General features: G+C 54.6%; 1 protein-coding gene across 4 annotated transcripts in view; it reads right to left on the bottom strand.

Moving 5' to 3' along the window:
- Positions 1-908: 908 nt before the first annotated feature.
- Positions 909-16,546, bottom strand: part of PML (PML nuclear body scaffold) — a 49,709-nt gene continuing 34,071 nt past the window's right edge. The window contains exons 7-9 of one of the 4 annotated variants that reach the window (XM_066342612.1): positions 15,426-15,478; positions 7,423-7,573; positions 909-6,384 (exon numbers count right to left, since the gene is read on the bottom strand). In XM_066342612.1, coding sequence (XP_066198709.1) covers positions 5,621-6,384; positions 7,423-7,573; positions 15,426-15,478 — 968 coding nt within the window. In that variant the 3' untranslated portion in view covers positions 909-5,620. Of the gene's footprint in view, positions 6,385-7,422; positions 7,574-13,384; positions 14,854-15,425; positions 15,479-16,546 lie in introns of those variants that run through there. The other 3 variants (XM_066342614.1, XM_066342611.1, XM_066342615.1) reach the window with 3 other exon arrangements.

The raw sequence follows: 16,546 nt of genomic DNA, 5'->3' as shown, positions 1-16,546 counted from the left end.
GGCCGGCTAAATGAGGGACCTGTGTTTAGTGAGAAGATATTGAGTGTCTAGTGTTGTATTAGCTGAGCGTTGGTAACCAGGTTGTGCTGAAGGTTCTCACTCCTGGATTTGGCCCCTCCCCCTTCAGTGAGCTCAGGCAGAACCCCTGCTGGGTGCTTCTAAAAGAGGGTGCTGGGGTGGAGGAGGGGCACTGTGCTTGGGGTGCCACATTAGGGGTCTTCCTCAGAAGCTCCTGCCCATCTGTCTAGAGTTTCATGGACTTTTTAATTGCTGCTAAAGTGTCAAATGCATGTGGCCCTCAAAGCGACTCAACTCCACTCCTAATCACATTCCTAACTCCAATTCTAACCTTAATTACCAAATATGGCTCTAAATTTGATATAACCCCAAACCCTAACTTTAGGCCTTACCCCAACTCCTAACCCTACTCCCCATCTCTACCCCAGTTCTAATTTGGGCCCTCACCTTTGCTCTGACCCTCATCTGTAATCCTTGTTCTAATTCCAGCGGTAACCCAGGGCTTCCCACAGTTATGTCCCCAACTCTCACAGTTATGAGTTTTGCTGCACCTGTGTCCTTTCTGTGTGTAGCTACTTAATATCCATCTTTGCTTCTTCCCTCAACCCACCACCAGTCCCTTGTGTTCTCTGGCTGAGTCACCGAGTCAGTCTTGGCCTTTCCCCGTAAGAAAATGGCTAGGACCTTCAGGAAACCCAGGTGCCATTGCCTCGGAGGAGTCCAGGCAGGCGAGGCAGGGCAGCAGGGTAGACCTGAGCAGTTCTGCGTGGGGTGGAGGGCCATGGCATGAATGTCTTGTCAGTCAGTGATGGCCTACGGGAGCATGGCATTTGTACTCCTGTTTATTTAATTATGTAGAGAAAGACAGGGAGAGAGATGAGAAGCATCAACTCAATAGTTGTGGCACCTTATTCATTGATTGCTTTCTCATATGTTGACCGGGGGGCTCCAGTTGAGCCAGTGATCCCTTGCTCAAGCCAGTGACCTTTGGGTTCAAGCCAGCAACCATGGGGTCATGTCTATGATCCCATGCTCAAGCTGGTGACCCCACACTCAAACTGGTGAGCCTGTGCTGGTTTTGAACCTGGGTCTTCAGCATCCTAAGCTGATGCTCTATACACTGCACCACCACCTGGTCAGGCTGTACTGCTATTTATTTTTGTGAAGAGGCAAATCACACCCTTTGTAATGAAATTCTACCGTGGGACACAGTGTCCCCAAGGACTTAAAAGAGAACATCGATATTCCAGTATCCAGGGTTCAGGAATTAAGCTCCTTGCAGATGATGATGAAGACAGCTACAGCTGGAAGCCAAGGGGAGTCACAACTGGCTACAGCTGTTTATACAGCATGAACGCTCTGGATGCCCTCTGTGCCTCTGGTCCGGCCAGAGAGAGGACATGCACCATCTGGAGGCCCAAGTGAGTGGGTCACAGTGGTCAAAGCACAAAGTGGGAGCTCTCAGCAACAACACAAGTCAGCAGCCAGAGACCCAAACCCAGCCTCTGACATCTCCCCAACAACCATCCGGGTGACACACGTCCTCATCAGTCAGAAGAGGAAATGTGCCAAGCACTTCCTTGAACTGAAGGGCTTTAAGGACAACAATACCACAAACGGGAGAGTCCTCCATGAATGTGGAAGGATTCTGGCTGCTGGTGGAGCCAGGCAGACTGCATTGCCCCTGCCAGGCGTCCCTCAAGTCATGTACGTGGCTCAGAAGGCCCAGACTAAACCAGCTGAAGCTCCCATCCTGTCCAGAGCTCCTAGACCTCATGCTAGAGAATCATTCTCCAAACCTTTCTTATAGCCAGTTTCAAAACATCAGTTAAGACTTTTATTTTCCCAAATCCTCGCCAGGTGGCTCAGTTGGTTAGATCATCATCCAGGTATGCCAAGGTTGCGGGTTTGATCCAGGGTCAGGGCACATACCAGAAGCAACCAATGGATACATAAATAAATGGAATGACAGATCAATGTTTCTCTTCCTCCCTCTCTTTCTTTAAAAATCAATTTTTAAAAATTTCCCTTAAACTAGACCTTTAAAGAATCTCACTGTAGTCATTCTGAGCAAGTATATCACAGAAACGATTAACGTTTTAAAAATGTCCACCGGAAGTATGCGTGACGCTTTCCTACCCACTAGTTCCCGCCCACGTGGAGCAGTGCCTCCACGCCAGGCTCGGTGGGGCTGCTGCGCCCTCTGCTGGCCAATCCTTGGAACAACTCTAGCTCAGTTCTGCTTCCAATGTCCTTGATGATCTCTGACTTGACATTTGGTGTCACTAGCTCTGGGGTTCCCTTAACTGTAAGTAAAGAAAGGTGCTCTATGCATAGCAGGGCACCAGGGCTGGTGTAGAAACAAGTCAGAGGAGGAGACTGACTTTGTGTCCCTTAAAGACCCACAACCTTGGTGCATTGAGGTGCCCTCTAGCAAACTGAGGGTGCAGGATCAACTCCGATATGGAATATGGAGTACTGTCTCAGTTGGGACTGTGGGTCAGAGTGAATCTAGGGCAGGAAGAAGAGTGGGAGTAAGGCAGGCCAGGGCTGGAGGAGGGCAGGGGCACAGTGGGGACACGCCCTAGGTATTATGCAGCTAGGAGTTATGCAGCAAGGTTGTGGGTCAAAGCAAAATTTTAAATGATCTCCCTGAGGTGAGGAGCCCCTGGGCTTGAGGAGGAGGCCCCGGAACAAGGCTGGGCTGAGGTGTCATAGCAAGGCGGCTCTCCACTTCAGGTCCGTGTGGCTGCAGCCTCCCATCCGGACATACTGGGAACACAGAGCCAGGGACTGTGGAACCACTCCAAGGCAGACTCCCCTGCTGTCCCTCAGACCCAAGACTCCCACCCTTACCTGTTCTGCCCCAGCTCTTGTCTTTCGTTCCCTTGAAGACAAATCCATGCACTTTTCTTTTTGGCTAAGACTGAATATCTGTTTATTTTCTCTAGAAATAGCTCTGTCACTTTGGTGGTCTATAAAATATGATCTTACGTTAATTTGTACGATTATTCACATAATAAACAGCTATTTTTCACAAGCATTATCTTACTGGTTCACACAACCTCCTGAGATAAAAATGAGCCTCATCCGTTGGACAGAGTCAGAGCCCGAGCCTGACGCACCAGACCAGTCACAGGCCCCTGATTGAAACTCGGTGTCCTGACTGCTGGCCCAGCAGACTTGTGGGCAGCTGACATGGATAAACCTGACGGAGAATTCAAAGATGAAGCACAGGTGACATATTTGGACTTGCTCTGAGAGATTAAATACTCCAGACTCGGACTTTAGGCACCTGGGAGAGGCAGTTGGGGTTAAGAGTGGTGGCAGCGACCAAACCACATTACCTGGCTGCTCACCCAGACTAGGGGAGGGCTGCTACCCACACGGCCTATGCCACAAGGATCCCGCGGGAGCTAATACAGATTCCGCCTGCAACACCCAAGACAGCAACACATTTAGTCCCATGTTGCTGATATTCCGGCTATCTCCTACCTTCCTAGTTAAGGGTTTAACCACCTGTGGCTTTGGGGACACAGCAGGGGGCAGAGGTGAAGTTGTCTGGTTCCTGACTCCCTCTAGGGGTGACCCTGGGAGCTGGAGCTTGGTTCCTGGCCCACCCTCGTTTCTCTGCTTGGAATGGGGGAATTCACATCCATGAGGTCCTCCGCAGTAAGCAATGAGGGACTTTCTGCTCTGCTAAGTCCTGAAACGTCCCCACCAAGAACAGCTCCCCAAGGCCTGGATGCGCCCCTTTACTAGGTGGGGGGCTGCTCAGTCGCTCCCGGGTGGGTGGCATCAGGCTCTGAAGATGCCCGTCTTTATTGAAAGCTGTGAAAGTGGAGACAGCAGAACAGCCATTGTTACAGGAGCTACATCTGAAGGTCACAGGCCTTGAGGGCTGGGCTTGAGCTGGGGGGCTTGAGCTGGGATCATAGGGCACTGCTCAGTCCAGCGCCAGGCTGCCTTGCAGCTGCCAAGATGGTGGCCACAACAGCCAGGCTGGGGCCTCATCCTCTCCTCCTCCTTCCCCATTAGCCTGTTCCCACTAGGCTTTAGAGGCAGCACCTGCTTTAAACTGGAATTTTATTTTAAGTGCATCAGAGTTCACTGTTGGAGCCAGCACTCCCGCTGTGGTAGCAAGGTGTGATGTAACTCATTAGTGGGTTTGGGGGGCACCCATTGGGAGGGGGATGAAGTGCGGGTGCACAGACTTTACCCCTGTGAAAGCCCAAGTCCATAGTCTAGGGGTCTGGGCTGCATTCTAGTAGCAACAACCTAGGAACAGGGATGGGAGAGGGAGGGGACAGTAGTTCTGCCAGTCAGAAGGGACAGCCCTGACCTGCTAGAGTTCTGCTGCTGATCCAACAGTGCTCTGGTGTGACCACAGGCTGAGGCCTTAGCTTAGGGCTAGGGTTCAAACATGAAACCATCTTGTCCACTGCTTCAGTGGCCTGTGGTCCATTCTTAAAAGCCCAGAATGACAGAGTTGGGTGGTACTCAGACCATTCTGGCCAGCCAGCCATGGTATAGGTGGAGATGGGACTCAGGAAGGGGCCTTTCTTTTCCTAGGTCGCATCTGATGCATGGCCGGGGTCTGGCCAGGACTTTCCCTGCTGCCCCACACTCCTTCTCCTTCAAAAAGCAGTCTACCCAGCTGTGGTTCTGGGACTCAGCAAGCATCAGCATCAACTGGACACCCTGCTAAACTAAGCAGTGTGCTGGGTCCCACCCTAGAGTCCAGTTGCAGAAGTCTGGGGTGGAGGCTGTTGGGGAAGCCAAGATGAGGGTCCCTGGACACACACAGAGCAGCACTGGGTGGGAGGATGTCCCTTGGCCGGGCTGAGGCGGGCTGTGCAGACACAGCAAAGGGCCATGCTGGGCAGGGTCAGTGGCCTGAGGACCAAAGAGCAAAGCCTTGACTCAAGGGAGTTGTTTGCATGGCCAGGAGAAAGGTAGCAAGTGTGGAGGGGAGAGGGGACAAGCAGGGCATAGCAGCTCCTATCTCTGCACACATGAAGCCCTTTGGGGATGACCGTGCTCTAGGAGGTGGGGACGGAGAGCCGCCTCCAGGCAGGCAGGGGCTGAGAGAGCCCAAGCTCACGAGGGGCAGTTTGGTTAAAGGCACTTGGGCACCTGTGGGGCCACTGGTGTTGCAGGCAGCGTCCATGGGAGCTGTCAGCAGGTGCCCTGGGCAGTGGCTGGGGGCCAGGGGGAGCTTCAAGGACACCCATGGAAGTGGCAAGCCAGGTGGCTGGGGCAAGACAGCAGGGGGCACTTAGAGACCCCAGAGGCCATGCCTTCTTCAACCAGGATTTCCCTGGTTCTGGCTCCCGTAAGGGAGGGCCAGGAGCCTGGTGAGTTAACCCACTGGTGCACTGGGGACCTGGTGGCTCTAGGAGGGTGCTGCTTGGCCTTGGGAATTTCTCTGTGGGATTTTTAGAGAAAGGGAATTTGGTCCCAGAGAAGAACTAATTCTGGATCAAACACCCGCTGAGTATTAGGGACCAGGACCTGGGAATGCTGTGATGGGCAGCAGGGCCTGGCTGAGGGGAACCTACCCTCTTCGTACCCACACATTCCAAGCCATCATCCCTACCCCTCAGCTCTGCTGGCAGGCCCTTTTGGCTAAGCTATGGGCAGCAAGAGGGGAAGAGGGGTCTTCTGGCCCCTTCAACCAGTCTTTGAAGTAGGTGCTCAAAGCCGGCAGGTTGAGAGCAGACTGGGTGGGGGGCAGGGAGGGGGTTTGCAGGTACCGGCTGTACTTCTTCAAGCCCCCCTGAGGGTCTCGGCGGTGTGCACTCAGCAGCTCCACGAAGCTCACGTTGTGGAGGGCCAGGAGGTGGGCCTCGGCCCGGGACAGGACGGCCGCCTGCACCAGGGGCTGCAGGGACCCGAAGCACTGCAGGTTGCTGAAGGAGCATGTGAGCCGGGCCAGCTGGGGGCCCGGGGAGATTTCAAGGAGGCGGCACAGGTCCCGCATGGTCATCACGGCAGCCAGGGCGCTGTGTTCGCTCATGTTTCTCGCCAGGTAGGTCTTGGCCAGACTCTTGAGCTTGAAGCTGCTGGCCTGGGGCACACGCTCCTGGATGAGGGCCAGGATGGCCAGGAAGCCAGAGATGGCCTCCTGAAACTCCCACAGCTTGTTCATGCCCTCCAGGGCCCGGAAGAAGTTGGGCAGGCTGGGGCCCCACAGCTTGTAGCAGGCCAGGGTCGGGCGGTGCAAGGACCTCAGGAAGCGGAGGAAGTGCTTCAGCCCCACCTCCAGGGAGACTGCCTTCGAGTACATCCTGAAGGCCTCGGGCTGGATGAACACGCGGAATTTGCTGTCCTGGCTCACGGCTGCCAGCTGCCTAATCTCCTGGGCTGGGCGGGAGAGAAGAGCTGGGTGAGGTCCTGGGACATGGAGGCACTGGACAGGGCTGGGGGGCCTCCAGTGGTGCTGACCCACTACCAGAGACCCCGCCTTGGGCCAGCTGTCAAGAACCAAATATCAACTCCAAACATTTGCAACTGTGCCCCTGGCTCTGCTAGGATTGGGGGGGGGGGGGGGGCTCTGTTAGGGCCAAGGTCAAGGGGACATCTGCTGCCCCCAGACTTCCCTTGGTCACCCTCAGGGAATCCAGCTACCGCCTCCCCTGCCACCTGCCCCTGAGTTTAGATCCAGGTTCCCGGTCTCTTCTGTCAGCTTACCCACCTACCCTCAAAACCCACAGTTTCTACAGAGCCCTTCATTTCCTGCCCTTGGTCTCCAGTCCCATTAATCACTTAGCTAAGGCTCTCCGCCTGCTGGAGCCCGAGTACAGGCAGCACACCTGCCCAGTCCACTGCACTCAGAGTGTGGCCCAGAGCTTCCTGTGAGGCCTGCCAGGGACCCCCTGTCTTGCGGAGACACCTGGTTGCTTCTGGCTAGCTGGGCTAGCCCCAAGCTGAGCCTGTGCCCCGAGGCAGGGCCTGGACAAACTTATGGGAGGTGAGAGGCTTCCGGAAGAAGGGGTCATATCTCCCTGTGACCTCAGCCCTGTTGGCCTGTAGAATGGGCCATGTACTCAGAAATGCAGTCTCAGCCAATGCCTGGCTTGAGACCCCGATCTCAGAGCAGTGACTTCTGCAGCCCTGGGTCTCTTTTTAGAGGTGTCTCCCCAAGGCACTCCATCTCCCCAAGAGATGTGCACATCAGAGGGGCACTTGTGGAAGCACTTGCCTTGTCCTTTGAGGCACTGGTCAAGGCAGCCGTCTTTACTCACACAACCACTGGTACACCTGGGAGTCCCACCACCTGGCTGCAGTCACTGGCCCAAGCTCAGGGCTCTCCTGGGCCTTGCAGATGGCTCTGCCTGCACTTGTTTTGGGGACTTAGAGACTAAGCCAGAAAGGGGTGGGGATGGTCAACAGAGAACCCACTTTCACTGTCAATCTTGAGGTCAAAGAAAACCAGGGGCCTGTCTTCTGATTGGAGGTCTGTGAGGCTGTCCTCCAGGACCCTGAGGGAGCTGGGTCCTTCCAGCTGAAGGTCACTGGACTCGCTGCTGCTGTCACCCAGCTCTTGGAAGGACTGCAACACAGAAAAACCAAGAGGTCAGGGGTCTGGAGGGCGAGAGGGAGCACTTGGTCATGCAGACAGGTGCTGGCAAGCAGGAATGTGTAGTCAGATGAGCAAGTTGGTACGGTCTGGGCATCTGCGTGCACACGACCAAGGGCAGTTGGTGGGGAAGGGCAAGTGTGTGCCTAGGTGGGGGCATGTGCATGGGCACGTGTGTGCGTGGTAGGGCATGGATGTATGTGTGCACGTGTGCGGGCCGCGTTTCAGCCGGTGCACAGGCGTCAGTGAAGAGGGAGAGGATGGGGTCATGTGGGCGAGTATGTGTGAATCTGTGAGCCTGCGCTGACACAGTGTGTGTGTGAAAGTGGGGACATCGGAGCAAGTGTGCACAGGGCGAGGAGTGCTGGGTGGGTAGGGCTGAGGGCGCCTGCTCCTGACTGCCTCTCTGGGCAGATTCAGAAGAAACACGAACTGGGAACAGGAGGAAAAGGCCTCATCTCAAACCCCAGATGTTTCTCTGGAAGAGGCCAAGAACCTGGCTTTTCTTGTCCCCAAAGCCAGCCAAGGTCACAATGTCCTATAGAAAGAGGAGGGCTGCTGGCCCTTGGACATCACACCTAGGTGGACACACTGAGAAATTTGGAGGAAAGTGGTGCCTGGAGGCCATGGGGCAGCAATCAGGAACCCAGATGCTTAGGGATCCTCCAATCTGAGCACCAGACAAGAACAGTTTGAAAGGCCTCTGGTGTAGGCGAAGGGCTCCAGCTCCCAAGGGGCTGGGACTATAAAGGGGGGTGCAGGCTCCCCTGAAGTTAATTGCTTGTTACCTGCAGAGCTGCCAAACCCAGATGTTGCCTTTGGTGGCCTGATCAGAGCCTCCTGTGAATGCCACCTGTGCATATTCGCCAGAGACCATGAGGGAGGGACATGGCCAGCGTCCCAGGGCTGGCTGAGGGGCATGGCCAGCGTCCCAGGGCTGGCTGAGGGGCATGGCCAGGACACACTCCAGAGCAGGCCTCAGCCTTTCCTCCTCTGGATGCCACACCTAGGTGGGCACACAGACCCTGGCATTGAGAGTCACAGATGGAGGCAGCCTCACTTGGGGCCATCTGAGGCCTCCATAAACCCTGTCCTCTGACTAATGTCCCTGGCCTGAGAGATAATTAGCATATTCTCCTAGGCCCTTCTGTTCTCCAGGCGAGACATTTAATGAAAAAAACTTCAGCCACAAGCTAAGTCATCGCTAACCACAGGTAAACCGTGATGGATATTCCTAGGATTTCCCGCTTCCTTTGCCTTTCACAGCCCTCCCCCAGGCTCACCCACTGCCTCCCAGCATTGATGGACACATTCACTGCAAATCCACCCAGAGTGGGCTTCACTCAGAGAAACCTGGGCATTCCGGGCAGATCGAAGGCCAATAGGAGACTCTGTCAATGTCTTTGCATATCAGTTCCCTTGAATGGGCCATGTGTCCAAGGTGAACTTTGCATATCATCACACTATCATCACACATGACTTCCCTCGGGGGCTGGTCTCATAGAAACACCTTCCACTGAACCCCAGCCACCTGTAAACTCCATTACCCGACCCTGGGAAGTACCTGCACATTTTAAAAAGGCTTTTCTAAAGACCCAGGTTTTTTATTTTTGTTTTTTAGCATGTGCACATGTTCAAGAGAAAGAAAGAAACAGAAAGACAGGAAAGGAGAGAGAGGAAAAGCATCAACTCGTAGTTGCTGCACTTTAGTTATTCATTGATTGCTTCTCGTATGTGCCTTGACAGGAGGACCAAGCCACTGACCCTTTGCTCAAGCCAGTGACCTTGGGCTCAAGCCAGCTACCTTGGGGTCATGTCTATGATCCCATACTCAAGCCCGCAATTCCACACTTAAGCTGGTGAGCCCATGCTTGAGCTAGCGACCTCATTGAACCTGGGACCTCAATGTCTGAGGTTGATGCTCTATCCACTGTGCCACCACCTGGTTTTAGACCCACTTTAACAAAAGGGCAGTCAGCACATAGAGGCCCCTGCTCACTAAGGAAAACCCTCGTGTACCACCCCCCACTCCGGTCCCCTCAGCTATTCCACAGTCAGGGTGACTGAGTGGGTGGGGGTGCACAGGGAGGGATGGTGTCAGAAACCAGAACCCAAGAAACCAAGAAAGGGCCTTGCCTTGGAAAAAGCAGAGGTCTGCTCAGCTAGGAAAAGGACGGGGGCAGCAACAATGTGGGGACAGACGAGTGTCCTGGTGAGAGGACCAGACAGTGAGCTGTGGGGAAGTGCTCTGAGGACCTAGGGCCTGAGAGATGATGACAGCTGGAAGTGAATGGGATGCTCTGAAGTGCCACTAAAAGTTCTAAATAGGATCCTTTGAAGGATACACATGCATCTGGGGATTTATTTTCTGTTACACTCACTGAAGGGACAGTGTTTCTCAGACTGAGCCATGAGGGAGCTGGGTGCTTTTTCTTTTGGGACACACATAGTCTGGCTCAACAAGCTGTATTTCACTTATTCTCATCTCAGGTTAACTTTCCAGTTCAACCACTTTCCAACTCGACCCCACAGGTCTACCGGTTACACAAAAGGGTGCTAAGAGGGAGCAGCCAGGCTGACACTTCGGTCAACACTCCAGGAGGTCCAGGTCATCTCCATGCAAGGCTGATACACCCGTGTCTGGGCAGCATGTCTCTGAACCCCCCCCCCCCCCGACTCTTTCAAGGTTCTCTTGTTTGGGTCTGCATTAGCGGATGGAAAACTCGATACCCAGCCTCCACCCTGAACTGATTCAGTTAGGGCCTCTATGGATGGGATCTAGAATTCCGTCCCTGATAAAACCCCCAGTGACCCATGTCAGGAAGGGTTGAGGAATGTCCTAACTGCTTGAGTCCATGTGTAGTCATCAATAGGCCAGGTAGGAGCCAGACCCTTTGCTTGGGGAAGAAGCTCTAACCAACTGAGCTATCCGGCCAGGGCGAGCCAGACCCTTTGATGTTCAGCATCTAGTCACCAGAAGATCTCTACCTAGGCTCTGACATTGTTTTCCAAGAGTCCCCAGCTCCTGGGGGACTTTCTTGGCATCTGAGCTTAAGCAGCAGCTGGGGTCGCTTTGGCAAGACACGTGCATTGCTAATGTCCACAGATGCAAGACCCCAGCTATCGCAAAGACCAGAAGGCTCGGAGACACCTCCTCTGACTCTGTGAATGGACTGCCTAGTTAGCTTGCCTGTGGCCCCTCTGCCCAGCCCCTCTGCAGGCTGCTGCTGCCCTCGGGGGACATGGTTCCCAGCTTCCCAGCCGAGCACCTTTTTTCTGACACACTCCTCAGCAAGGCCCACTCCTGCCTCCACTTGTTCTTCCTGCTGCCAGGCCCTGGGGCCAACCATCTGTCACAGAAGTAGTGAGAACACCTATTTTCTTTTAAGGGCCCAAGGCAGAGGCAGAGCTGACTCCAGGCATACAAAGCCATGCCTGGGGCTCACCCCTCACCCAACAACTACAACCCCAATGCCTCATCAGGTTGAGGGGTGAGGTCTCCCCCAGATCAGCAGGTCTGCACCAGAGCCTCTAGACTAGTAACTGACTCCTGCAGCCTGAGCGGGGGCAGGGCACCTGCATGCCCTGGCATGCTTGGAAAACATGGCAGGGCAGTGGGCCAGTGTTCTGCAACTGTCTTTGGAAGGTGGGAGAAAGGCCACGGAGAGGGAGGTCATGGAAACGAAGGAGCCTGGAGTACCCAGGGAATGAAACCCTGCCACTCCCTCCAAGCTGCTTTGAATGCCCTAGGAGCACCAGGAGTCTGGAAGGGTATGGAAGGGGGTAAGAAATGCACTGGGGGGAAAGGGACTAATTTTTCTTTTACATTTTTTTTCCAACAAGATTGGAACTCCTGCAATGGTTCATTTAAAAACTGTCTGAAGAACATCTACACAAAAATGGTGGTCCTCACTCTCCTCACACCTCTGGGCCTAGTCTCACAGCTGAGCACCTGTTTCTACATGCTTAGCTCATCACCTGCAACACGCTTCTCCTTCCTTCCTTGATCAACCTCGGGCACCACCTAGCTCCTGACAGCCAGTGGTTAGGCTGAGCCCCCGCCCAAAACAGGTGGCGTCACTCCCTCCGCCCAACTCTTGGGAAGTCTGGCGAGACCAGTAGCATCCAGTCCTTCTCTCTCTTTCCTTTGCAGGCTTCCATCTCCCTCCAGGCTCAATTGTGTTTTCATTTTATCAAGGTTACGGGATGGCAAGAAGTGCCCAGAATCCAGAGAAATTTGGAACGTGGAAAGACCAGGCGTTTGGCTGAGTAGAAAGGGGGTGACCTGGGCAGCTCTGAGGTCTCAGCTCGTGGGACTGGGCAGGTGGCACAATTCCCCAAGCAGAGCAAAAGATGGGCCAGAGGTCCCCCTGGGGCACCCGAGAGCAGCAGGAGGGCCGCTGATGGTACTAGACAGGTGTCAGCAGCCTCCCGGGCTGTTAAGTGAAGACACAGGCCTGGCTGAGCTCACGGGAGAACACACAGATCACACTGGAAGAGGGCCCAGAACCGGAGATTGAACACTTCACGGAACAGAAGCCCTAGAGCAGGGGTCCCCAAACTATGGCCCGCGGGCCGCATGCGGCCCCCTGAGACCATTTATCTGGCCCCTGCTGCACTTCCAGAAGGGGCACTCTTTCATTGGTGGTCAGTGAGAGGAGCATAGTTCCCATTGAAATACTGGTCAGTTTGTTGATTTAAATTTACTCATTCTTTATTTTCAATACTGTATTTGTTCCCATTTTGTTTTTTTACTTTAAAATAAGATACGTGCAGTGTGCATAGGGATTTGTTCATAGTTTTTTTTATAGTCTGGCCCTCCAACGGTCTGAGGGACAGTGAACTGGCCCCCTGTGTAAAAAGTTTGGGGACCCCTGGAATAGAGGAAAGGAGCGGCAACCAGGCTGCAGGAGGGAGCCCTCCTACCCTGAGAAGCGGTCTCTCAGGAGGGCCCAGTGCTGGCCACGAGTGACTGAAGGTGACCATCGGACTTGGAGGCAGGGAAGTCACCCTGTGCTGGCAGGCAGGGTCCACTGCACAATGAGGGAAAGCAGGGAAGTAGGGTGAGCAAGGAGCACCAGGAGCTGGAGACACGGGGAGAAGAGGAAAGGAGATTCTGAGATAGGGAAGACTTCCTTCAGCATGTTTAGATGTGGCTCCTAAGGGGGTGGGCGTATTTAAAGATGCCGATGAGGTCGGGAGACGGGGTAGGCTTCCAAGAAGACAGTGGTGTTGGGGCCAGAACTGAAGAGTCCCTCCCTCCACCCGACAGGGCAGAAGAATGTGACAGGGTCACGTCAGTCTGAGTGGATGCTGGACAGCGGGATGTCGATGACCACCTTGCCACTGGAAGGTTCCCACTGTCCTTCCAGGGCAGAGGGTGCGGCCACCTGCCCAGTGTGTGGGGAAGAGGGCCCAGAGCTCTGGCTGTGGAGGGGTGGTGGGCTGGGTTGGAAGTGGGAGAGCGCCTTAGACTGACTGTCCCTAGTGGCCTTGCTCTTGTCCATTTTCTCCAACAGGATTCAACTTCAGGGGCAGTGCAGCGCAAACCACGAGTCCCTCCAAGGTTGCTTTTAGAGGGCCGTGGTCAGCCTTGAGTGAACTACTTCAGAGAAAGACAGCTCAGTGATGGTGAGGTTCCAGGAGGAGCCTTGTAGCAAAGGCCCCTGGGAAGTCAAGGAGTAGACAGGCCAGGGTGGGGGGTGCTGTGGTCCCCCAGGAAGAAGGGAAACTCAGGAGGTAGGTGCCACAGTCTTCCTTATGTAGGCCAAGTGGGGGGATGTCTGAGACAAGCTGGAGAAAGTGGGGTTCACCTCGAGACCCAGAACCCTGACAACACAGGTATCTTACCAGATGGTAGGACTGAAATAGCCCAGGAGGGACAGAGGGCCTTGACCCCGCCTCCAACCTGACACTCAGTGTGGCAGAAAAAGGGACCTCGTAACCCCATGGGAAAACCAAATTTAGTGCAGGGAGGTGACAAAAGCCACCGACAGGGAAGAGCTAGGCCGCACAGGGAACCTGCTGGTCAAGGAGGAAGGGTTTGCAAGGGCGATCTTTCAACAGACGTTTATTGAGCAGCCACACCAGCTAGGTCCTGGGGTGGACACTGTCCCTGTCTTCATGAGCTTTGACCCTGGCAGAAGCCCAGGGGTAAGGTGTGGGGTAGGGGACAGGGGCAGGTACACAGGCTGAGAGGAGCGTCCTTGTTTTGAGCAGAGGCCCAGGCATGTGTGGAGTGCTGGCCTGAATCTGTTATGCCCTCTTGGCTAAAGAGGACTGGAATCTCACTGCCCAGCGTCCATGGAGCCGTTCCGTCCTTGGTTCACGCCTTGACCAAGGTGTGCGTAGGGCCTTCAGGAGAGTGGGCTGGGTGGGGCAGGGCAGGGAGGGATACAGAGGTGGCAGAAGCAAGGTGTGGGTGCTGGCCACAGGATGCACAAGGACGGTGGCCAGCAGCTGTGGAGGTAGGACACAGGGCCCTCAGAGACTTGTCTGAGAGGGATCCGGGCTGGTAGGAGCCCTCTCTGGGGAGGGGAGTGGTGGAGGTGCATTTGGAGGGACTTCCAGTGTGGCCTGGACTTCGGAATTCTCCACAGGGGTCCCATCAGAATCCTGGGGGCAGATTTCTGCCCCCAAAGTCTGGGACAATTGGATTCCTGCCCTACGCCCCCTGGGAGAGGCATCAAGCTGGGAAACCAAAGAGGTGGGAGGAAAAGCAAACAAGCTGTTCAGCCACTGAGCTACATGGGGGGACCCTCGGAGATGGTGGCCAAGAGCCTGCCTCGCCCTTCGCACCAGCCGGCGTTGGCCGATGGCCCTCTGGAGGCAAGTGAGACACTCCTCGGGGTTGGTGGGATGGGTAGGAGGCTCCGTGACGGCACAGGTGGTGGCATGGGCCATAGGGGAAGGACAAGTCCACATGGGGACACCATACGCTTTGAGTGGGACACGGAAGATGTGGCGAAGGCGGGTGACTCTTTGCGTTCTGCGAGAGAAGCAGCTGATCCCACGGTAGAGGGTGGCATGCTCGTGGTGCCCGGCAGGCTTGCTGAAAGACTTGGCATCAGGGATGAAAGCTTGGTTGGTGGAACTGTGGGGAGGCTGAGCCAGGGTACTTCGGGATAGATGGGAGGCCTGGCAGGCACGGGATGCTCCTCGTGTTCTCAGCAGAGAGTGGGCTGGCCGAGAGTCTGTCGTCGTGGTCTCCCTGGGCTCCATGCACTTTCCAATACAGAACCTCAGACTGAGAGCTGGAAGGGTCTCAGAGGACACCCAGTCCAGCCTTTCACTCTGCTTGGATCCCCTTTTCCCCAGCCTCCATGAACAAACCTCAGGGACAGAGGGGTCATGACCCACAAGACACTATGCCATTACAGGATGGCTTTAAAGAAGTTCTTTTTCACCTGGAGTGAGTGAATCCTGCTTGTGTGGGCCCTGGGCGGTGCTGCCCTGTGCCCTCACACCCCTGCACTGGCCCTCATTGATGCCCACCACCCTTGTTGAGGACTCAGAGGACAGAAATGCATAAGGAAGCTTCCAACAAAGGCAATGGTAGTCCAGAAAACAAGCAGCTCAGGAAGGAAGCATTCTACCAACAATTCCAAGGAGAATCTACCATGACTGCAAGGCCCCGCATCTGGAGAGAGTGCTGGGGTGGTCCAGGCCCCCAGCTGGCACTTGGAGACTGTTTTCAGGACTTACTGCCTTGCTGGATAATGTCCCAGATGCAAGGCAAGTCTGAGAGTCACCCATTGGGGCTGTGTCCCTGGAACCCGGAATGGGGGGAGGCAGGAGTTCCAAGCTAAACTTCTGGGCCACTCACCGAGTTTTCAGCATCCGAGTCTTCTGAGCTGCTGATCACCACAACGCGCTCCTCTGAAACAAGTGGGGTGGGGGGGGCAGCATCAGGCCCTGCTGGGAATGCCCACTCCCCCCCGCCGTACCCTATTTTCCCCAGGGGAACCTGTGCGGGCCAGTAGACTGGGTGGGTGACCTGTGGCCTATAAGAGGAGACATCACCATTCACCATGTGCACCTATGTGGACCTGTTTATTCAACGTGGCTTTCCGTGACTGCCTGCTGTGTCTGGTCTGTGTACACTAAATTTGGCTGCAGGCCCTGAGTGCACAATTTGCCCCTTGCAGAGGTCTGACCAGCACCACCTGGTCTGGAACCTTCTGTACTCAAGAAGCACAATGGTATATTCCAATTCTCAGAACCAGGAGCTGAGATGTTCAGGTTAAAAAGATACCCTCTATCTAGTCAAAACCTTTTGGTTTACTAACAGTGTATGTAAGCAAGGATTATCATTTAGGGCAGTGGTCCCCAACCTTTTTTGGGCACGGACCGGTTTAATGTCAGAAAATATTTTCAAAGACCTGCCTTTAGGGTGGGACGGATAAATGTATCACGTGACCGAGACAAGTGTCAAGAGTGAGTCTTAGATGAATGTAACAGAGGGAATCTGGTCATTTTTTAAAAATAAAACATCATTCAGACTTAAATATAAATAAAACAGAAATAATGTAAGTTATTTATTCTTTCTCCGCGGATCGGTACCAAATAGCCCACGGACCGGTACCGGTCCGCGGCCCAGGGGTTGGGGACCACTGAGTTAGGGCTTGGTGTGTGAGCAGGGTCCGGGCTCAGGCTAGAACCTAGAAGGAGAACAAAGCTGGATTGTTCTGAACATTCCAGGATTCCATGGGCTGACCTTAGGTCATGTCCAAGGACTCCCGATCTGACAGTGTCCATAAGAGATATCTAGGACAAAAAAGGGAACTTAGGCGGTGGCCTCTGCAGAAAAACTTGGGAACTGATGGGTATAGCCCTCTCCAAAACGTGCCAGGTACCCATCAAACAAACGCTTCTTGGGGAGAGCCACGCTTTGCAGGGGCCCAGTACTGCATTCTGTAAGAGGGTGCTGGAGGAAGGAGTTAAGTA

Source organism: Saccopteryx leptura, chromosome 6, assembly GCF_036850995.1.
Source record: "Saccopteryx leptura isolate mSacLep1 chromosome 6, mSacLep1_pri_phased_curated, whole genome shotgun sequence".
NCBI lineage: Eukaryota > Metazoa > Chordata > Mammalia > Chiroptera > Emballonuridae > Saccopteryx > Saccopteryx leptura.
The sequence above is the reverse complement of the archived record's forward strand: the minus strand, read 5'-3'. Positions and strand labels throughout refer to the sequence as shown.